General features: G+C 44.0%; 1 protein-coding gene across 1 annotated transcript in view; it reads right to left on the reverse strand.

Annotated features, from left to right (window-relative positions):
* Positions 1–531: 531 nt before the first annotated feature.
* MAB1 (Transketolase family protein) overlaps positions 532–26831 on the reverse strand; it is a 52645-nt gene continuing 26345 nt past the window's right edge. The window contains exons 11-14 of the mRNA XM_087400710.1: positions 22301–22339; positions 21982–22106; positions 1573–1687; positions 532–1437 (exon numbers count right to left, since the gene is read on the reverse strand). Coding sequence (XP_087256836.1) covers positions 1369–1437; positions 1573–1687; positions 21982–22106; positions 22301–22339 — 348 coding nt within the window. The 3' untranslated portion in view covers positions 532–1368. The remainder of the gene's footprint in view (positions 1438–1572; positions 1688–21981; positions 22107–22300; positions 22340–26831) is intronic.

The following is a 26831-nucleotide window of genomic DNA, read 5'->3' on the forward strand; positions in this document are numbered from 1 at the left end:
CGACAAAGAGCGCCAAAAATTGTAGTACTTACATTCCCCAACAACGCACAGGCAAATTTATCTGTGACATTAGAATTGATATTTCTGCAAACAACATTTCTCACACAATTCATTGTTTCAAAAAGGTAAAATAGAACACAAACGAATTAAGTGACAAACACTGTACAAGAATCCAAATTACCCAACACTAACACTAACAAGCAATGCCCTTCTATATTAGTGGTCATTCCAATGTCCACATCACACATAGACAAAGGAGAAACAGACCAACACCCCTCCCCCCCCCCCCCAAAAAAAAACAAAAAAATTGTTATTATTTTTTTATGTTCAAGATACCTCTTTGTATCTAAAACCAAATCAATCACACATCTATTTGAAGTATCGTCAATTAAAATGTACATTCTATTTGGTAGAACATCAAAAGAGTTATAAGCCATTGTATGATCTACCACTCCCTTGCCAAAACCGATGATGCTGCAACTTTAATGGCCCCTCACAATACATGCTTCACAAATACTAGAAGTCATTAGCTTGATCCTTGAAAAAATTATAATGCTTTCAATTAAATATTCTTCTCATTTCCATGTATTTTGACATACTGACCTGTTTAAAAAGCTGTTATTCATTCAACTGTTGATCCATGCATTCTTCAGAATTCAATCTTTGCAACATAATCGGTGACTCTTGCGGTGATAATTATCTACCCATAGATGATCGCTTATAAGTGACGAGAGTGACCCAAATATCAAATCCCTCCTAGGATAAACAGAAACTTCAGTTCTACTTTCATGCTCTTGTGGATTCCTGTTATTAAAGCTCTGGCCTCGCAAAACTCACTTCAGACACACAATCACGAACCATGTAAGACAGTATATGTAATAAGCCCGACTTTCAAAGATATCAGAAGACTATTGGCTAAAGGTTTGCAACAGCTGGGTTATGACTCTCTCTCTCTCGGCCATAGCAGTTAGACTCACCATCATGATTCATATAAGCAGCCACATCAGTACATAATTTCCCACTTTTCCAGCTGAGGAACCTCTAGAACCTGATTAAACTGCAAGCATGTTCCACTACCCACATTAACCTGTAAAGCCTACCCCCCTCTTGGTACAGAGCATTACAGCAAAAATACAGCATCCCCCCCCCGCCCTCTCCTCAAGAATGCCACTTCAAAACAAGCTCAGAAGAAAAGGACAGCAACAAAATGCAAGGACAGGCAAAGCAACTTCTGTCTTGATCTGTTTGTCCTTAAAGGCCCAGATTCACGGCCCTTTTATATTTCAGCACGTGTATCAAAATCGGAGTTGTAATGAGCTCCGAATCATATCTGAGTAGGATCGATAAACTTCTGCCATCCGTGATCTCTTATGCTGCTGCCCTTAGTGGAACAGATCGATAGCAGGCCCTCTTGACAGCTCGCACGATGTCTTCAATCTGCAAGAAAACCCACCAAACTCATTAGCCTGTTTTGCCAAATACAAATCTAGGAAGCCAAACAACAACAATGGAGCAAAAAACATTGTGATTAAGGATCATACTGCTTCAAGTAAAGCATGTAAGCCTCCATACCTGAGGAACAGCCATGCGTTCTAAGTTTGCAGCGTAAGGCATTGGAACATCAGCACCTGTTATTCGCTCCACAGGGGCATCTAAATACTCAAAGCTATCTTCGACGACACTCATGCTGTAAAAAGAGAGTCGAATGTTTAAAAGAAGACCTGCATAATAGGCTCTTATTTAACAGGAAGACATCCAAGACATATCACATAATGTGCTCAAATCAAAAATATTTTGCAAAAAATTTTAGAGACAACTCTCTCTCTGGTTTTAGATGATCCCCCCCCCCCCCACACACACCTCTCCCTCTCCCTCCTCTCCCTCTTCATGGCCATATGGGAGTAAAATAGATGCCCAATAGCTAGGAGGGCGAATTTTATCTCGTAAGGACAAGAAGATAGACAATGGAAAGACAGCAGCTGCACTCCAGCTCTGAATTGCTGAAGTAGGTTGGGCATGAAGCACCAGTGTGGATGTGGCTTATTCCTGGTAGAGGGTTCCCTCACTAATAGCAAGACAATAAGGTGAAACGCATCTGACAAAAGAAACCAAGTCACGAATTACAGAATTATAATGATAGGCTTACAATGGACAGAACTTGTCAGAACCATTGTAGAGCAGAAAATCAGCAAGTGGGCTGAAACTATGGCCAAATAGCAAAGGGGCAAGCAGGATTCAGATCTCTCTATAGCACTATAGATGAAACCCGCCTTCAGTAAATTAAAGGGCAGTAGAACTAAAAACCAGCCAACACTGTTACATCAACAATTCGGCAAATATACAACTGGCAGGTTGGGAGCTAGAGTGCCCCTATGTTGGAGATATCATAGCCAAAGAGTGTGTGAGATGTGATGTGTGATGTGTTGTACTAGGTTCATGTGTGAGTCATGTGAGTGCCACATGTCACTATGGGACTTATCCCATATGCACTTGGTGCTAGTGTCTGAGTGTGTAGCCTATATAAGGCTTGTGCTTCACTCGTCTCATTTAGTGGTCATGATGAATGAATGAAAGCCTTTCATGGTCTCTACACTTGTGTATCATTTCTTCACTCCCTAGCCTCTCTCTCTCTCTCTCTCTCTCTCTCTCTCTCTCTCACCATGTTTCTAACATGGTATCAGAGCAGGTCAGTCTTGCCCTAGCCGCCTTGCCACATCATCATCTTCCTGCCCTAACCCTAATTCTTATCAGCTCCTTGTGCAGCCGCCTCTAGCTGTCTCTTCCTCTCAGCTCGTTTCCGCCTCGCTGCCTCCTTTGTTGCCTTCATTCGAGTGTTCTAGGTGCCCTTGTCCCTCTCCTTGCTTGCTGGTCGGCAGCTCCTGCAAGGTGCGCCTGCACGTGTGCAGGTTTAGGTGGCCTTGGCAGCCTGATAGCTAGCTGGTCGGCGCTTTCTTCAGCTCGCATCTGCACGTGTGGTTCCCAAGGCTATTTTGGAGCTCATCACCAAGTCTAGGGTTTCTAAGCCGCTGCAGCAGAGCCAACCACCGGGGGTTTTGGGTGACGTGGCATGCTGACCTGGCAGCCTTGACATGTGGCATAGCCACATGGTAGCTCATGGGACACATGGCAGCTTGTGGGGACATGTGGAGAGCCATGCATGGACCATGGCACCACTTGTCACTGCAGGAACTGCAGCCCCCATGCAGCCCACCAAAATCCAAGGGCGGTTCTTAATTGGGCAGAGGGTGGGCTGAGCCTATAAAAGGTGGCCTTTACCCACACAAAACCCAACGTCCAATTCAGTCCCTCCTCCTCTCCCTTGATGCAGCAGCCCTCCTCCACCCTTTGGGGTTCAGCCAGCTCCTCTCCAGCATCTTCTCTCTCTACTGCAGCACTTCCTCTCTCGACTGCAGCACACTCTCTCTACAAATTCTGTAAACTACTCGGTGCTTTCTATCAATTCAGACAACAGATTTTGCAGAGGCGTTTGAATGAAATGATTGCGAGTTGCCAAACACATATACTTGAACTTAAGAGTTTGCAATTAAGCTGGAATTAAGACTTATACAGCTTAAACACAAAGTGAGATCATTGGAAATTGCAATATGATTGAGGGGCCAAGACGGGGGCCCCCCCTTATCCAGGCTCACTTTATTCTTGAAAATGGAGACACAAGACAAAGGTGCAATGCACCTTCCAAACTGATGAACTCAGTGAAAGCCTAGGACCTAGATACAAGACTCAAGAGCATATGTACAAGGTAGACAACAAAAAAGGACTCCTCCAAGCTCAAGTTTCAACTCTTGGCTTGCCCAATCCACAAAGAAGAAGCATGCAACAATCACCACTTACATCCAACATTAGAGGCAAGCACTAGTTTCTAGAAAGAAAGGGAGAAGAAAAGTGACGCATTTTTCATGTAGGGAATGAAGGGGAGAGGCCTTCTTTTATAGGCCTAGCCCCCCCCCAGGCTTAGAGTGGAAGGTGGACACTTGTCCCAGATTTTTGGTGGGCTGCAGTCCCAAAGAGAACAGCCCACAACCTGCCCCAAATCTACCAGGTTTGGGGCCAGACACTTGGCCTGCATGCCCTGCCACTTGCCATGCATCCTGCCACATGTGTGGGACAGGTGGACTGACCTGCCAGCTCAGATTCCATGTGGCAGTCTGCCACGTGTCACTCCCAAAAACCCTAAAATTTCAAAGTTGTCAGAATTCAATTCTGACCGCACCCACGGGTTCCTAACAGCTTGGGCTATCTATTGACGTACTCTAAGGTCATAATTGAGCCATACTGAGCTCATTTGTTTGTCGTCTTATCTTGTATCTCCATTACTCTTGGCATGCTGCCATGCCCACACCCAAAGCTCAGGGAACATTCTCTTGAATGGTTCCTAGGTTAGTATGGAATTTGTGCATTTGATTGGTCCCATGTTTGGATACTCAGGTGGGGTGTGGTTTCCAGATGTCCCTCTCAAAGAGAGACCATCACTCTTGTGGGTCACTAATGCCCATAACCCCAAGCAAGGGGGTCCACCCTCAAATGCTAGACCTAGTCCCCATTGTCCGTAACTGAACAGTAGGAAAACATTTCATTTCTTAATAAGCATACTATTGAAAAACAAAAAGAAATAGTACCAAGCAAGTGGATACATGTTGAAGCAGGATGACAAATTCAGCTCCTCTTCTTCAAGGATCTGCCCCTTCTCAGTATTTCTAGAGCAGCAGCAGCTTCCCCTTTCCTTCTCCCAGCCTGTGAGCAGCAACAGCATCCTTCTCTTTCTTGCTGCAGGCTTTCTATCTCTTCTTGGCAAGAGGGTTTCGGGTTCCAGAAAGAGAGTTTGAAGTTCCAACAAATGGGTTTTGGTTTCTGCGTTCTTAAACAGCCGGACCCAACAGCAAAAAAATAACTTTAGTAGACTGTCAACCAACATAATCTGGCCCGAAAACTGAACCTCTGGACCTTGCCCATCGGGAACCCAAAATTCATTTGCTGGAACTTAATCTCAGAACCCTCTTGCTAGACCCCAGCACCCAGCACCTAGCACCCACCCGTCAGCCCAAATTGCCAGATTGCAGATCCTGAAATCCATTTGTTGGAAAATCTTGAACCATCTTGCCAAATACCAGAACCCTCTTGCTGGCACCTGGGTCCCTCTTTTCAGAGCCTGGAACTCCCTCTTGCGGGATTTCACACATCACTTGCTTCTCCAAACTTGGAACCCTCTTGCCCGAACCCGGAAATCCATTTGCTGAACCGAAACTTGGAACCTAGAACGGTCAAAGCCATGAACATTTCCCAGATATGTGCAATTCAATCTGCTCTTCAAGTTTTGTGGTATGTGCCATGCTTCAAAACAAGTATCCTTCTTCTAATGATTTCTTTAATTTTTATTTTTAAAAGTTTCCGTGTAATTTTAGATACCATTGATAATGGTTGGGTTAGGGTCTCGATGTCCACCCAAGTTGTAACTACGAGGTGAAGTCTCTGGAGTAGGTTAGCAGAGGCCCAACCCAAGTCTAGAGTTGGTTAATGGAGGTCCAACCCAAGAGCCACCATGGTTAAGTGACATGTTTTCGTTAGGCGGGCTCAAACTTATTGAGTCAAGACTTGGGGCGCAATTTGCATGATTGTCAAATACCACAAGCACACACCTCTGCCTATACGTCTCTTCGAGCACCTGGTTGATATGTAACCTAACGCGGTGCACCCGAATTGGGTAATGGTTTTTGGTGTGCCAATACCTTGGCATTGATGGATCAATGCGACACAATCTACAAGGTGGCAAGACCAAGAGGTTATAGGCTTGTACGTTCTAGTGGAGAAGAACCTCACCAAGAAATTCACTCAGATGTGTGCACCACTTTGTGCATCGATGACATGTTTAATGCATATGTCATGTTAATGCTAGGTCATGCATTTATAGGATGATAAGAAAATATCAAAAGAATTTGATACTTCTCCATCATTAGATTCCTACCGATGTATAGTTGAGTTACTTTGTGTCAACTTCATGCATATTATGAGGCAGTCGATCTACTTAGGTGATATAAAAATAAGTTTATTGATAACCTCAAAAATGGGTGGTGAGTCGATACCTATTGTTCATAGCGTGTGCTACTGGTGCTATCAAAATGCAAGCATGCAGAGAAAGGAATGTGAGACAAAAATTCCCACTTATTGTTTTTTAGGAAGTGGCATAATACTGCACGGGCTGGCGGTGCTCTCGTGTACGGATTGGTACGAACCGTCTGTACGGATAATTCATGTGCTGCGTACGGACTGGGTACGTAAGACTTGCCGCTGTGTACGGGTCACGTACAGGCTGTGTACGGACTTCTTTCTGGCTACTTGTGCAAACGTATGGATAGTTGTACACTTGGAGCTACGCTTGTGTGCGGAGAAGTTATACATTTAGAGAGAGTGTTATGGCTGCCCCCAAGCTGAGAGATGAAAAGGAGATGCTGCTGCAGTTCCAGAGGGGAAGAGAGAGCCTGTTTTCTGCATGGAGAAGGGGCTGGAACAGTAGAGAGAGAGTATGCTGTTCTAGAGAGAGAAAGCTGGAACCCAAAACCTGAGTTGGTGAAAGTAGCCTATTGTAGTTCCAAAGCCAAAATTTCAGCTGCTCTGAAAGCCCATCGAAGAATTAGATTGTGTACAAGATGTTCCTATCCATCGTTGCACAAAAAACATTAGAACTGGAAGCTGTTTCTGAAAATCCAGATAAATTACAAGGGCTCTCAAGTAGGTCCAATGATTACTTTTTAGTTAATGGGTTCTCTTGGTTGGATCTGAAGTACTTCCCACACTTTCCTAGCTTGAGGACATGACGTAAAGAAATCAAAGATGTCCTTGTGCCCGGGGCATTTTCTGCATATGCCATCCTCTTTGTCAATTCTTTCCCCTCTGGAGATACAGCCTTATGAAAAATAAGCCATAACAGAGTCGCAAAAAAATCCTTTTGTTGGAATAACAGATTCTGCAAGATATGGCAGAAGAACATTCTTGAAAAAATATCAGAGAGATCTCCATAAATTATTCCCTTTGGTACCGCAAGGGCAAGCTTCCTCCTATTGGGGTGGCTCTTAATGAACTTGTTCAAGCTTGGGGAAGGGGCTGTAGAAAATAGATATAGGTAGATACAGTGATTCAGCACCAATTTTTCCCCTGCAAGGTTGGCCTAGAAACCTCTCCATTTGTTTACCTTATCATTAAATCTATCAACGAACCCCCATACGTTCTCTTTCAAACTTTTTGTTTTTCAATCTTGTACTTTAATTTAAGATTAAGCGTAGCCACAAGTCTCTGAAGTATGAGCTATCCCCTTGATTGACATTAACACATCTCATGACAAAACTCTATTAGAAGTAACTCCCTTACTTAAGGGCACTGTATCCCATGTCCAGGACCTAGATTCTCTTCAAAGAAAGATTTGTAGTCCGCCGTACCTCTAGGAGAATGCGGCCAGCCCCAGCTTCATTTGGCATCACTGCTGAGGAACAAGAGTGACAGCGCAGGCTGCAAGAGGAGGCAAGGGCAACCTTGATATGGGAACAACATAAGCTAGAGCGATCAGCTCAGCAAAGAACCACACAGACTTGTCCTTTCATGTTCCACGGGTGAGTGTACATTGCTCCATTCGGATCTCCATACGCCCATAGATCGGATGTTTGGACCACATGAGAGAGAGAGAGAGAGAGAGAGAGAGAGAGAGCAGGTTGGCAAAGGACTTGCAGCCAGGATAAGGCAACTGGATCCCCCCAAGTCCTCTTTTTGTAACGTTCCTTCAATGCTTCATAGGCACTTGGGCCTTCAATCTTTGATTTCAAAAAAAAAAGGGTATTTTGAAATTGCGCCTTCCAGTGATCTTTTGGAATAAAATGTTCGCTTTCTCGAGGGTAACCGCAACTTCAATTTGATACTCTATTTACTAAAAATAGTGATAGAGAAAATTTACACAGCTTTAATGCATCACCAAAGTTATGACTAGCCCTAATGCCTCTTCATATGCCTCAGGGGAGAAGCCTGTTAGTGTAAAACCTTAGCCAGTTAATTTAGTGTACATTGGCTAAAAATAGCAAGTCGAGAGACTGGTCCCTATCGTAGACAACCAAACCAACAATTCGTGCAGCAGTCGATCCGTTGTGCCAAAGGCCTCTCTCCCTCTACTCACGAAATCCTTCGTCGATTCTCGTACGTAGCTTTCTCTTGGGATCTTCCACAGAAAACATTACCAAAAGCATCAAAGCATGTGGAAATGCCACCGTGGCATCCCCCTTTGTCATTTGCGCCCCATTGCCCCCTCTAGTGGGACTTTTTTTTTTTGGGGCAAAAAGGAGAAAGTAAGAAAGAAACTCGCTAGAGCAAGCTTTGTGCAGAAATACAACATGCTAAGCATGTAATAAAAACACCTCATAGGAATGAGGTAGAAAGAAACTAAGGCTGAGGCTGAAAATGCCAAGTCAACCTTGTAGAAGTCTCAGCAAAGAAGGGAGAGTCTCTCCAATCTATGAGAAAAGTAACTCTCCTAGAGGAGGCTGCTCGAGATGATCCCTGCATGGTCGCCCAAATGGCCATCAGAGTGTGTACCGTATCTGTCCAAGTACTGGCCAAGATCTGAGAAGGGTGAACATGAGAACCCTCCAGAGCCTCAGTGCATCTGGCTCTCCAAATGTGCCATGCTGAGGTAGAAAGAAACTAAGGCTGAGGCTGAAAATGCCAAGTCAACCTTGTAGAAGTCTCAGCAAAGAAGGGAGAGTCTCTCCAATCTATGAGAAAAGTAACTCTCCTGGAGGAGGCTGCTCGAGATGATCCCTGCATGGTCGCCCAAATGGCCATCAGAGTGTGTACCGTATCTGTCCAAGTACTGGCCAAGATCTGAGAAGGGTGAACATGAGAACCCTCCAGAGCCTCAGTGCATCTGGCTCTCCAAATGTGCCATGCTGCAATGCTAGCTAAGATCTCCCATGGAGAGTCAACCGAGGAATAAGCAGCTCATGAATAGAAAGCCAAAAGAAGAGAGTGATTTTTCTATTCCGGTGGGATTTCCAGAGCCTTTGCCAAAAAAAATTCTGCAAGTCAGCAGAAATCTGAAAGTTCTCCCAATGATGAGCTCTAGTAGGCCTCCAACCCCTACAACTGAGCTGGAATTTCTTGGCATTACTGACCGTGTAACGAAAGAAGGGGATGCCCTTCTCTCCGTGCCCTTCATCTATCCATTCCCATTCCCCACGGTCCCACTGCAAAAACTTAATTGGGACACCTCCATAGAGCCACAGCCTCCATGAGCCCAGGGCGATGAGAAGCGGGTCAGCAGGGCAGGATCCAAGTACCACTGTGAGAGAGAGCAAGTGGGACAATTTTAAAGGCCAACCAATGACCAACTTAAACTACGAAGGTTATTTGCTCCTCTTTGAGGTCAAACTCCAAAATTCACCCCCAAGGCACAATTCCCTAGGAAAAACTTTGCACACCCACATCCCAGGATCCTGCCCACTCCACGCAAGTACAAATTCATGCCCTCATGACAATAGACCACCTTATCACCATTTCGGTACTATTTCGGTACTCCCAGAGGAAAGTCGACGCGTTAGCAAAAAGATTGTTTTGTCGTCCGTTGACTTTCAATATTGCCTTTTGCGAAAGTCTGTGGAGGAGAATAGAGACTATTGGGGTGCCACATAGAGTACCAGCCTCTACAAGAGCTGGCCAAGATATCAGCTCAAGAAAAGAGAGAATCTCACAAGCCTTCTTTGATGTAGGGTCAAGCCAAGCTGTGCAACTCCCCCCACCCTGTTTCAATCGGCGTAAATAATGGTGCCATAGGTGGGTTCCCGAAATAGGATGATACTCCGGCTCAGTCCAATAAAAGGGGAACCAATTTGATTTTCCGTAATATGTAGAGTGATATAATATGCGAAATCAGATTCTCAAATAATATGTGAGCTAGACATTGTTGCAATTTGGAAGTGTCACATTCTAGTCAACCCCCTTTCTTGTATGGAAACATCTTTCTTATGTAGGATCCCAAGCACTTGTGTTGTGACCATGATTAACACATTCATAAAGAAAAAGTAAATATCCTATACGTAAAAGACTTTTCTTGACTTGATTGTTCCAACAAACATGGATTTTCGCAAATTGCCGCCAATTGACACGCCAACATTTGCAAAAAATAATGAGGGCATGCTCCTTTACGTTGCAGGGCCCTGCATTAAGAGAAAATCTTGAACACAAACAAGGGCAATTTAAATTGGACTCAGAAGAGAACGGCCACTTCCATTAGAATTGAAACAAATAATCATAAAACAACTTGTACTTACAGCAGGAGCTAGGTGTAAAAGAAAATAAAAGTAAAGGATAGAGGAACCTCTTATGTCAATCTTCCATCTCTCTCTTCTCGGCACTTCTCCACTAGTGTGCCACAAAATTGGAGTAGCTCAAGATCACTTAATTGGTGTCTTACTGAATCACAAAATCAACAGAAAAAAGCTCAGGAGCCGTGCCCATTGAGATATGACCAAATTAATTATTGGTTTCAGATTCTAGGGGTGCAATACTGTTTGCACTATTCCGTTTTTCACAAATTGAAGTGTATCAACCCACAAGGGTCTAGGCGAGACAAAAGTCTAACTGATCACCCTTACCAACTAGGGCCCAGGGGAGTGACATTTAGCAGTTGTTCATCTAGTCTGGAGGGCAGCTTGTTTGCTGCAACTGGCAGCAGCCCCGAAGCACTTTAGTGGCTAGCAGGTCAGAGTAGTCATTCACCATAAGTGCTTCTGTAGACATGAGAGCAGCAGACCATATTGGAGGGTATTTTAGGCAGAAGTAGGAGAAATCTTCTGGAGAGGTCTTCCTACGGGCTAAGTTTGCAATAAGGGGCTGGAATTGCAGGTGCTCTTGGTTCAGCATAGGGTCGTTGCAGACTGAGGACTCCAAATTGTTGCAGATTCAAACTTTGTTGCTGTTTCTGTCTTAGTGCAGAGGTTCATCAGAGAGTGGCAAAGGCAAGAATGAAGTTGATGGTGACCTTTGAAGCAGCTGAAGGGTGTATGAGCAGACAAATCAGATGAAATTCTCTTATTATAGCATGATGTTTGGAGTGGGAATTCTCTTGGAGGATCAATCCAGAATCTAGATCATTACAAAAGACTGGATCGATCTGTTCATGCAAAATCTAGGTGGTCCACAGTCACTATGTTCATGCATGTTTGGTTGTAGACCTATCTATCCTTCATAGACACTTCAAACCTCATGGGAATGTCCAGCAACCTAAAATCTTTACCGTTTAGAAGTATGGTGCATCCTTTTTTGAGCTAGGATGGGCTGATCATCAAAGAGTAGTGTGCAGTAGCCTGTCTTGAATGATTGACAATTGATCCAAAGGCTAAACAGAAAGTGTCCATACACTCTAAATTGTCAATATATCTTGAGGTGAATTCTTTGGACTTAAATTGGTATGCTGATTTACCAAAACCTTCCCTGAGGGCAATTATTTTCCTTTAAGCCTGCCTTCCTCAACCTGATGTTGTAAGAGCTGCCCAAAGGGAATCTGCTGCTATAGCAAAGAGTAGAGGGGCTATTGGCTTATTTACATTTTCATGGGGAAGGGTGCAGACATGGCTCCATTAATACAGCCTTTAGCACTTGCATTTGTGAGACACATCTTGATAAATGACACATGAATGGGTCTCAACCTCATGTATTGTCAAGACCGAATTAAAAAGTCCCTATCCAACCCATCAAAGGCCTTATCAGTCACCCTTGAGGAAACAAGTGTCTTGATGAGTGTCCTTGGCATATTCACATCCCTCCCATAGATTAATAATTGCCTCCAAAAGGTTTTTGCCTTCAACCAAGTTTTGGACACGCCTCCGGTCCAGTCTCCGACCGCGGAAGATCTCCTACTTTTTCTAGATGATAGCGCATGGAGGTCTTCCTGTTGGCCCCTGGTTGAAATAGATGTGGGTGGAGGGCAGCTGCCATAGATGCACGATTGGGACTTTGGAGACGATCCTCCACTGCCTTTGGAGCTGCCCAGCAGCACAGAGGATATGGCGAGGAGCGCTTCAGATCGTGGCGAGGCTTCAGGGCACACAGAGGGACTTCACGTGGGGCATGGCTACTTGGTTGTCGAAGGGTGGCCATGCCTTTCCCATTGACATGGTCTCTCCAGCATATACATGATACAGGGCCTGTGCATTCACAGCATTGAGTTTCATGAGGGGACCCCTCCCACTAGTCATCGACCTCTTCCTTCATCGAAGGACAACTTGTGGGAGACAGTAGCCAGCATTAGGGCATGGAACATGTGGGTTGCTCGTTGCAGCTGGGTTATGGGCCAGCACCATGTTCCACCGTCAGCAACCTTGGTAGCCATCTGGCAGGACATCATCTTCACGCTTCGTGCCATTTGGGAGCGAGGCTCTCCAGGTTCTCGAGCTACCATCGCACCACGGGAACGTTTCTGCAAGGCTTGGACTGCAAGTGTTTTCTACAACATCACCCCAAGAGGGATCAGATGGTTGTACAGTCCGCCACACTAGTTGTTAGCCCCTATTACAGAGAATCCCTAGGCAGTGGGCTGGGATCTCTAGACGCAGAAGTGTCTTTCTGACCAGCATTTAATTTTTCGTTGATTTTCATGGTTGGCACCTTTATGGTATTTGCCAACTTGTATGATCGTTTTTTTACAAGCATCAATAGAAGTTCTTTTCTCTGTTTTTTTATTATTATTATTGCACCCTAGAATTCACACAAACTGAAACCAACGGTCAGGTTTCATCATGTACTATGTAATGTGGTCTTTATTAGTTTCGGAGATTACATGCACTTAACGATTAACTCTTATGTAAATCATTCTATCCTTGTAAAAATGGTGTTAGGTACCAGGAAGTCAAGGTGTAAAACCCTATGGTGATGCTTTAATTCCATTAAGGCACATGCCCTTACCAAGCAACAGCCCCTCTGAACCCCATTAGCCTACTCTAAATACTTTCATAGCTTGGCCATATGTACCTTGTTATCCCATTGTACATGACGATAACTCTTTGAAAATGGAGAGAGTCATACAGCTTCATGTGGCAAAGCACATATCTAGATGAATCCAGAAACACATCCTCAAAAAAAACAACACATAGTGCAGTTTCAATCTCACGATAGTCACTCATAAGATGGAAAACCATAAACTCTATCACGAATGGCCGGGACAAGCTACTATGACATCCCCATTGACGCATCAGCACCCAACAGTGGGTGTAGACCATAACATATGCTCTCGCCATACAAATCCACACACCCACACATGCTTGAGTGTCCATTTATACAAAGGTCTTCGTACTTGCTAACACTAAAGGAGAAGGCTAATCAAAAGTAGTCCACATCCTCTTCATTCAAGCTACAACTTCTTGTGAAGACTATGATTTCATTTTAGTCTCTCCCAAACGAGCATCCAAGCAAAAAAAAACCTAGACCATCTAGCTGATAGGGCCACGCACCACTTAAGATAGAAAGAATTTATCGCAATGTCAACATGCCGCAACATCGATGAAGCACGTGTAAAACGTACATGTAAAACATACTAAATATGCATTTACGCAATGACGATATCAAAAATACAAGAAGACCTACCCATCAAATTTTCAAATTAACCTCCCTAATGTGTGGTATGTACCAAAGCTTACTTTAGATGGAAAATAGCATATCCGAGGAAACATGTGAGATGAAGGACACCCTTTCAAGGCATTACCATACGCATTTATGAAGGTGGCCTATATCATCTTGATGGCAAGCACATTACCCAGCATGCACTTTCGGCTGCAACTTTCATTAATGCATTTTGGTATGTCAGGTTTATCCATGCAGGCTATCACAGCTCAATATTCAAGAAGAAAAAAAAGATGACAAACATAGCTGTATTGAATATCCAAATTCCGGTTTGATGAGAAATGCATACTTTGAAGGCTCCACCATATGCTTTCAGGGATGGTTAATTGTAAGCCCAAACACATCTTTGGTTCATGCACAATGGATTAGAGTTGATGATCAACTCTAGATGCCATTTTTAAACATACCCACTTTGAAAGCTTATACCTAGATGAATCCAGGAACATTCCCAAACTCATCCTCTAAAAACACAACATAGTGCAGTTTCAATCTCACGATAGTCACTCATAAGATTGATGTTGGGGTAAAGGCACATTGCCACCCCTTTATTAAAGTTATGACACCTATGACTGTCGGTGAAAACCTAATGAGTTTGTGGTGTGGCTCATCACTTCACACCCGCACATTTGGTCTCTCTCTCTCACTCTCTCCCCCTTTGCTCTTCTCCCTGCTTACTCTCCTCTCAACTGGTATCAGAGCCAGCCTCACTCCCTTCCAGCCCCACTACTCTCTACCCTTCCCCTTGCCTCTTGGGCTTCGTGCCCTTAGCATTGCACAGGGCAGCTGCCAGTGTGCATCGCGGGCCAGCAGGACAGCAGCGCAGGCAGCTCCAGCAGGGCGGCGCGGGACATCTGCAGCAGGGCGGGGCATCGCGTGGTCGAGGGCGGCGCCGAGCAGCGCACGCATGAGCAGATCTGTGCATCGCGCGTCGCGTCGTACAGTCATACGGACGTACGGACGTCCGTACATCCGTACGAACACCGTATTTGGATGTACAAACACCGTATTTTTTTTTCTTCATCTGGTACCTTCGACCGCCGTACGGACACGCGTCGGCCGTACAGCAGTACGGACAGCCGTCTGCAACAGTACGGATCGCCGTACGAACTGTGCAGGGAGTTGCTTCCGAATTTTTGCGTCAGGGAGGTGCATTTTTTGTTTGGATCTGCGTCAGAGGAGTGCATTTCGAACTCTCTCCTTGGATCTGTACCCTGCTCAGGTACAGCGAGGAGATCTGGGTCTTACCCGAGGTGCATTGCATTGCATTGCATGAAGTACAGCAAGTACTTTTTCAGTTATTTTCTTTCTTCGTGGAGGACTTGTGCACAGATATCAGGATTTATGCATCTGACAGAGGATATATGCTTTTACTGGGTTTGAATCTCAGTTTACGGGTGAGCAGATCATAGGGCTTTTGCCCAGCAGTTGATGCTTTGTATGCCTTGAGGTAGTGTGATGCCAGAGTGCACACATTTGTCTCGATTTCCGCAGTGTGGAGGTGACATTTTCTTGCAGGTCACATTTCTTGTGCAACACTCAGAGAACCTCAGTTGAGCCACGCTTGGCCAGGGCGCATCGAGTTTACTCGGTCCCTAACTGTCCATCGTTGACAATGCTTAAAAGGTTTCTCATTGAGTGTTTGTACGTTGGGATCTGTGTATGTCATTTCTACACAGGGCAGTATTTGCATTACACTGTTAGTTGATTTTGTCAGAGAGATTTGCACATTGTATGCCTTATCCCTCATTGTTGAGGTTGTTTTCACTTGGTACAAGTGTCAGATCAAGGGGCTTTTGCCCAGATTTTGCTTGAGAGCACTTGGGTTACTGTCAAAGATCTTCAGATGCATTTTATTCCCTTGGCAAAAGGATAATTGCTTGGGATTTATCCCATTTTCTGTTGCAGGTTTTGTGACAGGCTGAAGTGTCTGGAGCCTTTTTTTTTCAGTGAACAAAACAGTTTATGCCAAGTGGTTTATGCATATTAAATCAGTGCAATACCTCGTCTGAGGTGGGAGAAGTGATCAAGACAGCAATGCAGCAGTGTTTTGTGCCTTGTCAGCTGATGATGCACTGTTAAAGCACTTGTGGAGCAGCTGCAGCATTCTGCAATTACTGTTTTTATGCAGCATTCTGAAATTACTGTTTTTATGCCTATTTGAGCACGGTACAGTGTGTCAGAAGGTACAGTAATTGGAGAGAAATTTTCTGTTTTGCTGCAGATTCTCTTGACAGTAAAAAATCAGCACTATTGTGAGTGCTCCTGACTCTTTATAGAGCAGGTTTTTTCTGAGAAATCAGAACTTTATTCAGTCATTTTTGACTTACAGGGAGACAGGAACTTTCCTTATCTGATATGGCATCAGGGGGAAGTGAATCTTCAATTCTGAACATAAAGAAATTGGAAGGAGCACACAACTATGCATTATGGGCAGAACAGTGTTTAAATGTACTTCTGTTAAAGAAGATTTCTAAGCCCATAAGGCTGAAGGGTGTCAAGCCATCTGACATGGCAGCTGATGACTGGGAGGAGCTTGATTTGTCCGCAAGGGCAGCTATCATGCTTACTATTTCTGATACCCTTGTGTTCAATGTTCAGGCTGAAAAGACCTCTTATGGTCTATGGCACAGACTAGAAGAATTGTATGCCCAAAAGAGTTCAGCCAGTAAGGTTTATTGGTTGAAGAAGCTGGTTGATCTTCGCATGAAGGAAGGTACACCTATGACCTCACACTTGAGTGAGTTCAATGCCATCTTTACACAGATTATTGCACAGGGACTGAACCTTGATGAGGAGTTCAAGGCTACTTTCTTGTTGTGTACCCTCCCTGAGAGTTGGGACACTTTCAAGACCACCCTGTCAAATTCAAATGTCATTCTTATGTATGCTGATGTGGAGAGCTCTCTCCTTATGGAGGAGATGAGCAGGAAAAATAATGCGGGCAGCAAGTCTTCAAATGCTTTGCAGGTACAGGATAGAGGCAGGACTCAGTAGAAGGGGAGATCTGCTAGTAAGTCCAAATCCCGCAGTCAGTCCCGTGGCAAAAAGGATATTGAATGCTTTTATTGTGGCAAGAAGGGACATGTGAAGTCTAAGTGCTTCAAGTTTATACGGGATCAGAAAGCCAAGAAGGCTGAGGCAAAGGATGCAGGCAGTGGAAGCAAAGGCAAAGGCAAGGCCAAGGTAGATGACTTGGATGCAGTGAATGTTGCAGCAGAAGACAGTGAAAGTGACAGGGATGATGTTTTATGCTCTTCTGCTGTAATTGCACATACATTGGTTATTGATGACCATGACATGCACACCTGGCGCTTGGATTCAGGTGCTTCTTTTCATGTTACTCCTCATAGGGAGTGGTTTACTTCCTACACAGGTACTCATGGAGTTGTTCACCTTGGGAACAACTATGCATGTCAGATTGCAGGGATTGGCAGTATACAGATAGTGTTCCCTGATGGACGCACATTTATGCTTGATGGTGTTCGCCATGTGCCGCAAATCAAGAAAAATCTGATTAGCACTGGCTTATTGGATGACAGTGGTTACCACACCACATTTGGGGATTCCAAATGGGTGATTACTGATGGCCAGGTTGTAGTGGCTGAGGGTTTTAAGAGTGATACCTTGTACCCTCTTTATGTTTCCAGTGTGGGTAATCATGTTGTTGCCATAACCGAGCTGCCAAAGGTTTCATTGTGGCATAGCCGGTTGGGACACATGTCTGTTAAAGGAATGCAAGAACTGTCACGTTTGAGTTATCTGCCGTCTCTTTCTTTTTCAGATTTGCCTACTTGTGATCATTGCATATTTGGCAAGCATTCTGTGACTCCTCATAAGAGGAGAACTCCCCAGAATAGAGCACCGCTTGATCTAGTGCACACTGATTTGTGTGAGATGCCACAGTTATCACTAGGGGGTGCAAAGTATTTCATTACTTTTATTGATGATGCCACACGCAAAGTGTGGGTCTATTTCTTGAAGCATAAAAGCGATGCCTTAGATGCTTTCAAGAAGTTTGTCGCTCAGGTTGAGAATCGGACAGGTCGTAGGCTGAAATGCCTCAGATCCGATAATGGGGGTGAGTATGTGTCACATGCTTTTGTACAGTTTTGTGAAGCTAAGGGCATTAAACAGGAACTCACAGCCCCTCATAATGCATCTCAAAATGGTGTAAGTGAGCGGATGAATCGAACTATTCAGGAGAAGGTTCGATGTATGTTGTCTTATGCTGCATTACCCCATGGCTTTTGGGCAGAAGCCGTGCAAACAGCAGTTCACATTATTAACAGGTCGCCAAACAAGGCTTTGGAGTTGAAAGTGCCAGAGGAGGTGTGGTCAAGCCACCTTCATACAAGCACTTACGTGTGTTTGGCTGCGAGTGCTTTGCTCATGTACGCAAAGAACTGCGCACCAAACTGGAGCCAGAGTCTCTCAGATGCATCTTTATGGGTTATGGTGACGAAGGTGAAATGGGGTACAGGTTATGGGATCCCGTTAAACGGAAGATTTTACGCAGCAATGATGTCATCTTTAAAGAGGATAGTGTACACAAAGAACCCATGCAACCTGTGGAATACAGGAGGGTTATTTATGATGATGTCGGACACCAAAGAATGCCCATTAATATGCAGCAGCAGGCTGCTGCAGATAATCCTGTTCAAGAGGGTATACAGGCTGAAAATCAGCCAGATAATTTTGCCAATAATGCACCACTGGATATGCCAGCAGATGGGGCTGTAGAACAGCCAGATATGGTGGTACAGCCACCCGTCATACATGACGAACAGGCTGGACAGCAGCCTAATCCGGAACATTTTGTTAGGAGGAGCACCCGTGTACAACGGCCTCCTGTCAGGTTTGTTCCAGGAGCCAATAATGTGGCTGATTTTATCATGCTGACAGATTGTGGTGAGCCTTCCAGCTTCAAGGAAGCTATGGGAAGAACAGAGAAAAGGAAGTGGGAGAAAGCCATGCAGTCAGAAATGGACTCCCTACTTCAAAATGATACATGGGACTTGGTGCAGCTACCTGCAGGCAGAAAGGTTTTGCCATGCAAGTGGGTTTACAAAGTCAAAGTGGATTCAAATGCTTTACCGAGGTATAAGGCCAGATTGGTTGCCAAGGGATTTAAGCAGGAGAAGGGCATTGACTTTGATGAGATCTTTTCCCCTGTAGTCAAGATGACTACTTTGAGAGCAGTGTTAGCTCTTGTTGCTCATGAGGACATGGATTTATGTCAGATGGATGTGAAAACTGCTTTTCTTCACGGAGATCTCCATGATGAGATCTATATGAGTCAGCCAGAGGGATATGCTGTTAAAGGGAAAGAGCAGCTTGTGTGTAAGCTCAAGAGGAGCTTGTATGGACTCAAGCAGGCGCCAAGAGAATGGTACAAGAAGTTTGATGCCTTCATGCAGTCCCAAGGGTATCATAGGTGTGAGACCGATCATTGCTTGTACACCAAACGGGCAAAGGATGGCAGTTTGATGCTACTCATTCTATATGTGGATGACATGCTGATTGCCAGTAAATCTCAGCATGAAATTAGTGCTTTGAAGAAATAACTGCATAAGTCTTTTGACATGAAAGACTTGGGTGATGCAAACCATATTCTTGGCATGCGGATTACTCGTGACAGGTCCAAGGGACTTTTGTTTCTGTCACAGAAGGAGTACATTGACAAAGTACTGCAGAGGTTTAAAATGGAGGGGGGGAAGTCTATTAGTACCCCGTTGCCTCCACATTTAAAACTCAGCAGTAAGGACAGCCCCAGATCAGATGATGATAAGGCTGAAATGGCCAAGGTTCCGTATGCATCTGCAGTTGGTTCTTTGATGTATGCCATGGTTGCCACTCGTCCGGATATTGCTTTTGCGGTGGGAGTCATCAGCAGGTATATGGCAAATCCAGGCAAGCGGCACTGGGAAGCAGTGAAAGGTATCTTGAGGTATCTCAAGGGTACCAAAGACTTGTGCATATGCTATGGTAGGCAGGATGCATTGGTGCATGGTTTTACAGATTCAGACTATGCATGAAATGCAGATAACCGGAAGTCTACTACCGGTTATATTTTCACTTTTGCAGGAGGTGCTATATCATGGTCAACCACTGAAGCTGAATATGTTGCAGCCACTGAGGCTTGCAAGGAAGCAATATGGCTTACTCGGCTGGTGGGAGATTTGGGCATTACAGGAGATATGCCAGTTTTGCATTGTGATAGTCAGAGTGCTATCATGTTGGCAAAGAATCCGGTCTTTCATCAGAAGACCAAGCATATAGATGTGAAATATCATTTCATCAGGGAGGTACTGGAAGACAAGCGACTTGAGCTTGTGAAAGTGCATACTGATGATAATCCTGCAGATTTGCTCACTAAGAGCTTGCCTACAGAGCGGTTTGCACATTGCCGCCACATCATGGGATTAGGATGAGACCATTCTTATTTTATGGTCTTGTATACAGTAACTGTACATTGCTGTAATTTTTATTCTTTTCTCCCCTTTAGGCACATTGGCCTTTAGGTGGGAGGTTGTTGGGGTAAAGGCACATTGCCACCCCTTTATTAAAGTTATGACACCTATGACTGTCTTAAGACAGTCATAGGGTGAAAACCTAATCCTAATAAAACCTAATGAGTTTGTGGTGTGGCTCATCACTTCACACCCGCACATTTGGTCTCTCTCTCTCTCTCTCCCCCTTTGCTCTTCTCCCTGCTTACTCTCCTCTCAATTGAAAACCATAAACTCCATCATGCATAGCAGGGACTAGCTACTATGACATCCCCACTGAATCATCAGCACCCAACAGTGGGTGTAGACCATAGTATAAAAATATGCTCTCACACATACAAATCCACACACCCACACATACTTGAGCATCCATTTATACAAAGTCTTTGTACTGAGTTTCTGTCGGCACTCTTTGAAAGCTTCACCATACTCTTTCAAGGATGGTTAAGGGCAAGCCCAAACAGATTAGAGTTAATGCTCAACTTTGGATGCCATTTATAAACCAACCAATGGCCGCGTGATTAGTTAAATCTTCGCTAGGTCAGCTTATCTATGTTGGGCTGATAAAAAAGTTGGCTTGCCAGATGGCATTACTACATGACCTAGGATTTCCAACTAAAAGTGAGTCTACAAGATTTGGACTAGTCTCATTTTATGTCTCTCTTATACCTATTGTCTTTGATTCTGAAGGGATGTTTTCTTCCTCTTCTTGCATCTATCTAAATCTCAACTTATTCCAACAGGAGGAGCAAGAGAGAGATTCAACCATGAAGAAATACTATTTTTCACCCTAGAGTGAAGCAGCTAGCAAAGAGATTATCTCAAGCATGTCAACTCGAGTCCCCGAACACCTTCTGTAAAGAATAATATATTTTCACAGTTTTTGGGCTTTTTCTTACATGGCTCTATACAAAAAAGACCTGATACTAACATTTTTTTCACATTTTTTTAGAAAAAGAAACAACCAAAAGGGAGCACATTCAGCAACTTCTTTGCCACAGTTACTGATATAATTATCACAAATGTGTTTAATGTCTTCCTTTGCCTTAACTTCAGACAGCTTAGATTCCATTGACACACAATACCCAAACATGCATCTCCAAACGGGCAGCAACCTAGTCCATACACTGACTAAACATGTCTTCATAGGTAGGTGCATACAATTTTAGCATAACCTAACCATTTCTCAGAAGAGCGTCCTCAGCCCTAAAAATTGATGTGTGCATAGGATAGCTACTGTAACTGTAACTTTACATTTGGATCTGTCATTTCTTTTCCTCTCATGTGCAGACCCTCCTCTGCACATTCTGGTTCTGTGAGGTCTTGAATCTCAGACAATGAGTTCCTATGCCGTCGGTAATTGTTTATATTTCTTACATATACACATTCTGGTTCTGTGAGGTCTTGACTCTTCCTTGATGTTAAGTGTCAGATGCAGTTGCCAAGTTTTCACCAGTTATTAGCCTTTCATGGCATCCTTTTAGCCGCAATGTAAACAGATTCCAAAAACAATCAAAGTGTTCCCAAAACTCCAAATGAAAGAATATGATCCTTTCAACGTAGGAGTTGTGTGCCCACACAAGCATCATCCCATGACTTAATTTTGTTAGATGTCCTTGGAAACTTAAGACTTTGCAGAAGAATGAGAGTGCCTCAAAAAATGCAACATTTATGAGGCTCATTTGCAATCATTCTAAAACATTGGAATCCTAGGTTCATACAAAGGCTACACAAAAAGTTTATTATAATTGATGTCATGCAAGAGATTGGATACATAATTCATAATGAGCACAGAAAAGCTTACCAGATCTCAGCACCGATGCCATGCTGAGGCCAGCCCTCTTCCACAGTTACAAGTCTGTTGGTTTTCCTCACAGAACTGTTAATTGCTGCCCTATCCAGTGGCCTGATTGAGCGTAAATTTATAACCTGTAGAAGCAAATATTAGATTAAGAGCTTGAAACTGCATACATCCCATAGACCATGCCTCAAGTTACACCACTTTTATACTACAACCTGAACAGTAATTACTAGTTGGCATCATAAGAAGCATAACTACCTAACATGATATTTTCCATGAGTTTCGTTTAAAGATTGCAAAGTCAATAGAGTTGAAAATTTACCTCAGCACTGATTCCTTCTTGGGCCAGTTGTTCTGCTGCCTGTAGCAAAGAAAGTTCTGCTGATTAACCACCAACTCAGACTGATCATAAAAGCGAGTGTCACACATGCCCATAAAATCAGAGAACATGCTAAAAACCAAATAACATATGCAAGGCAGCAATTAGCTCAAAGAACAACAAGAACAACCCAAAGAGGCTAAACTTGGAACGTGCTATAATAACAAAAGGACTTTATGACTATAAGCATCAAGTAACAGGTACGAGTCCACTAATAGGAACCTGGGTTTGGCCTAGTGGTAGGAGCATTTTATTTCCAATGCTCATGTTGTGGACTCAATTCCCCATCATGATAGTCCATAAGTGTTACATGCAAAATTTAAAAAAACTGGTCTTCCCTTACGCAAGCCTTTCTATTTCAAAAGCTTACAAATCAAAGTCTCACACAAGAACGCACAATTTTTCTAGGTGCATCTTTCACCTCAAAGGTGTTCACCCACTGCATCCCAGCTTAATGGAGAACCATCAGTACACACTTCAAAAAGAATTGTATGGTCGATTTATTATGTTGTCCTCCCAATCCTTAATGCAAGCAGTTTCATACTCCTGCATGCCTATACAAAACCCACAACTCAGATCCAGCCACAATAGAGTGTGATTTCCTTGGCATCTTTCAGCTATTATTATGTAACCCATATCAATTGAAAATCCATCAACCATCCGGAGACTATCTAGGTCTAACATCTCTTATGTCATTAGTTGTGTCAGTTAGTATACAGCACATCCAAAAGCCAGACAATGGTGGGAAGCCAAAAGGATTCTCAGGTACATCAAAGGCACTATGCTTTTTGGGATCTTTTATGGGCAGTCCAACACTCTACAGCTGCAAGCGTTTTGTGACAGTGATTAGGCGGGTAGAAAAGACAGAAAACCTAGTATAGGCTGCACTGTTTTTTTTTTTTGGCAAGAAAAGTACTTCATTAAGTATGAATAAAAACCGCAGAGCAAGCTCAAGTGCGGGAGTACATCATGTCAAGCATGAGAAAAAAACAGCTCAGAATGAGCAAACAAAAATCCCAGGTGGCGGCTGAAAATGCCACCTCATCCCTGAAGGAGAGTCATAGAAAAAAGGAGAACCCCTCTAGACTCTGAGAATAGCAACCCTCCTAGCAGTAGCAATCCTGGAGGTTCCCTGTATGTTCGCTCAAATGGCCATCAAAGTGTGTATAGTATCTGCCCAGATACCGGCCATAGTCTGAGAAGGGTGAACCTGGGAGTCCTCCAAAGCCTCTGTACATCTAACTCTCCAAATATGCCATGCTGTAATACTAGCCAGAATCTCCCAAGATGTGTCTACAGAAGCGTGGGGAGCTCTGAATGGAGTAAATGGAACATCCTGGAGGGAGCATGACTCCACAAGGTGTCGTCTATCAAAGAAAGCTGTGTCCGTGTCATGTCCCTCGAAGAAAGCCTGCAGACCACTTGTTAGAATTATAGATATAATTCAGCAGTGACCAATGTAATTTAATAAGCTAGTTAGGGGCACTTTTCCCTCTTTAAGAGGTTTTTCCCCCTAGCCGCAGTTAGTTCACTAACTATGGTTAGTGACTACTAAGGTTTTGTCACTAGGACAAAACCTTATCTCTCTCTTTTGAGTTGTACTCTACACACTCTTCTATTGCAACTCAGCTTTCAGCTTCCAAGCTTTCAGCTCTCACTCTCTTGCTCTCTCTCACTCTCCATTCTCTCACATTTGGTATCAGAGCATTAGATCCAGCTCCCTACGACTTCCCCGTTGAGCTCTAGCACCCAGCCCTGCTTCTCCTGTCGCTCCTGCTCTTGCATCAACAACCCGTCCGTACAACTCGAGCTGTCCGTACAGCGCCGTACGTTCCGTACAGGTCCGTACGGATCCGCTACTCTAGTACCTGCGTAGCTGCGCTGAGTCCGTACCTGTCGTACCCTGCACATTCTGCGTACCTGCGCTGACGCCGTACCAGTGTACTTGCACCTGACCGTACAACAAGTACTGCACGCACGCACGCACCTGCAACCTTACCTACGCCGTTGCAGGTAATCGTCGTTGTACCTGCGCGTACATCTTGATCTACCTGTTGCAACCGTACTTGCGTCACCTTCCATACGAACGTTGTACCTACAGTACCTGCTATTGCCGTACCTGCGCGTACACACTGTACAACAGGTAGTCGTACCTGTTTTCGTACAGGTTCTATTTCAGTACAGCTTGCTATCACCGTACATCCTGCAGCCCCTTGTCATCGCCGTACGGTTCTGCGTCATTAGTACTCTGTCGTACATCCGCACGTGTGGCAGATCTATACCTACAGATCCGTACAGGGTTTTCCTTCATCTGCAGGTGATCTTTGGCAGGCACATTTTGCAGACAGCCAATGTTTGGCTCAGTCTTTGGGAGTACATTTGGGGCATTTTGTTTGTTGCAGACATTGCAATCAAATTGCAGGATCTACTTCACAATTTTGGGGTATTTTCAGGTTCACAGTTACTTGCAAAGCAAACATTGCAGATAGATCTGCAAATTTGGTCTAAAATTCGGAGCTTTTGTTCAGAAATTGCAAATTTGGGGATTTTAGTGAATTTCCCCCTTTCTGATTGCAATTTCAAGCTCGAAATTTGGGGCTTTCAGTTTTGCAGTACAATTTCTTGAAGAAATTTGGGGATTTTGTGATTACACTACAATTTTGCAGTAAAATTTGGGGCTTTTGCAGACAGAGCGCAATTCTTGCAACATTTGGGGCTTTTGATCAATTTGCCCCTTTCCGGTTGCAATTTCAGGCCTATTTTGGGGCTTTTGTGTTGGGAGAGCAATTTCTGGAGTTTTCAGTTCATACTGCCTTTCTTGGAGTGTTTTGCAGCACTTTTGGCAGATTCTGGAGAGTTTTTGATGCTTGGACAGATTTCTGAGAGTGCAAGTACAGAAATCTGAGTTGCATTTATAGCTGGTGCTTGGCTGTCTTTTTTTTGGGAGTTGTGCATTTCATTCCCAGTAAGGGAATTCAGTTTTGTATCTGCTTAAATCTCTTTCTCAAATATGACCCAGCAAAATCAAAATGACTTCCAGTTCGGTGGTCTTTCACAGGAAGACAAGTTGAATGGTACCAACTACTCCCTCTGGAGTTTTATGGTACGCAATATTCTGATTTCTCGCAATTTATGGGATTATGTGAATGGGGGTGAGATCCGACCAGCAGGTATGGCACCTAATACCCCTCCTCAACAAGGAGGTGGAAGAGGTCGTGCACAAGGGGCAGCTGCAGAACAAGTTGGTGGTGCAGCCATGGCCACTCACGGGATGCCTTAGCTTTGCATCTCTCTTTCAGTGAAAAGATTTATCATTCCACATATCCGGTCGTGTAAGACCTCGAAGGCAGCGTGGGATATTTTAGAAAGCATATATGCAGCTCGGAATGATGCAAGGGTATCTTTCTTGAAAAGAGAGTTAAGTAATACACATATGGAAGAGGGTGACTCCATGTCAGTCCACCTCACAAAGCTACAGGATCTCACAGAGCAATTGTTAAATATAGATGAAATTATTCCCTGATTCAGAGATGATTACAACCACTCTGAATTCCCTTCCTGAGTCTTATCTCAGCTTTCATACCTCGCTGAACTTATCATTGAGGAGGGGTGCAAATCCTCTCAGTTTTCATGAGTTGATAGGACTTCTGCTTCAGGAAGAGCATACCAAGAAAAACTTGGCTTCACGTGCAGGTGAACAAGCCATGCTCTCAAAGTTTAAATCAAACAAAGGGACAGGCAAAGACATCAGTAAATCAGCCTTCCAGTGGGTCAGGACAGCCTTCACAAAAGGCTAAAAATGATGCAAGTAAGCCCAAGAAGAAGGGTTTTTGTCACTACTGCAAAAAGCCAAGTCATCACATTGCAGAATGCAGGAAAAGGCTTGCAAAAGAGAAGAAAAACAGCTCCGGTATGGCTGTTTCAGATTCAGCTCCTCATGCATCTGACAGTGGAGATGCTGCAGCCAACTTTGTTGGACAAGATTATGCCTTTTTATCTTGCATTTTAGATTCTAGGCTGGCTGTTCCAGATGCTCGGGATAGTACAGCCACTTGTAATGATGATACTCATGCATTTTTGACTTGCAGTTATGACTCTTCTACGGATGCATCTGCTTTCAGTGTCAATGAAACACTGAACACTTGGTATTTTGACAGCGGTGCATCCAAACACATCACTTCTAGGAAGTGTCTTTTTACTTCCTTGCATCCACCTCCCGTTGGTAAGAAAGTCACCTATGCCAACAACTCATCATATTCAGTACGTGGCACAAGAGATGTTGAGTTCACTGCCATTGATGGCTCAATTTTCAGACTTTCAGATGTCTTATATGTGCCTGGTATAACCAAAAATCTTCTTTCAGTGTCCACTCTTAACAGAGCTGGATTTCAAGTCATCTTTGAGAATGACAAATGTGCTGTCCGAGACAGGGAAGATGACTATGCCTTAAGGTTATCTGGTTACTCTGCTGCAT

Source organism: Dipteris shenzhenensis, chromosome 29 (assembly GCF_047967505.1).
Source record: "Dipteris shenzhenensis isolate YYH24624 ecotype China chromosome 29, Dip_SZ_1.0, whole genome shotgun sequence".
In the NCBI taxonomy this organism is placed as follows: Eukaryota; Viridiplantae; Streptophyta; class Polypodiopsida; order Gleicheniales; family Dipteridaceae; genus Dipteris; species Dipteris shenzhenensis.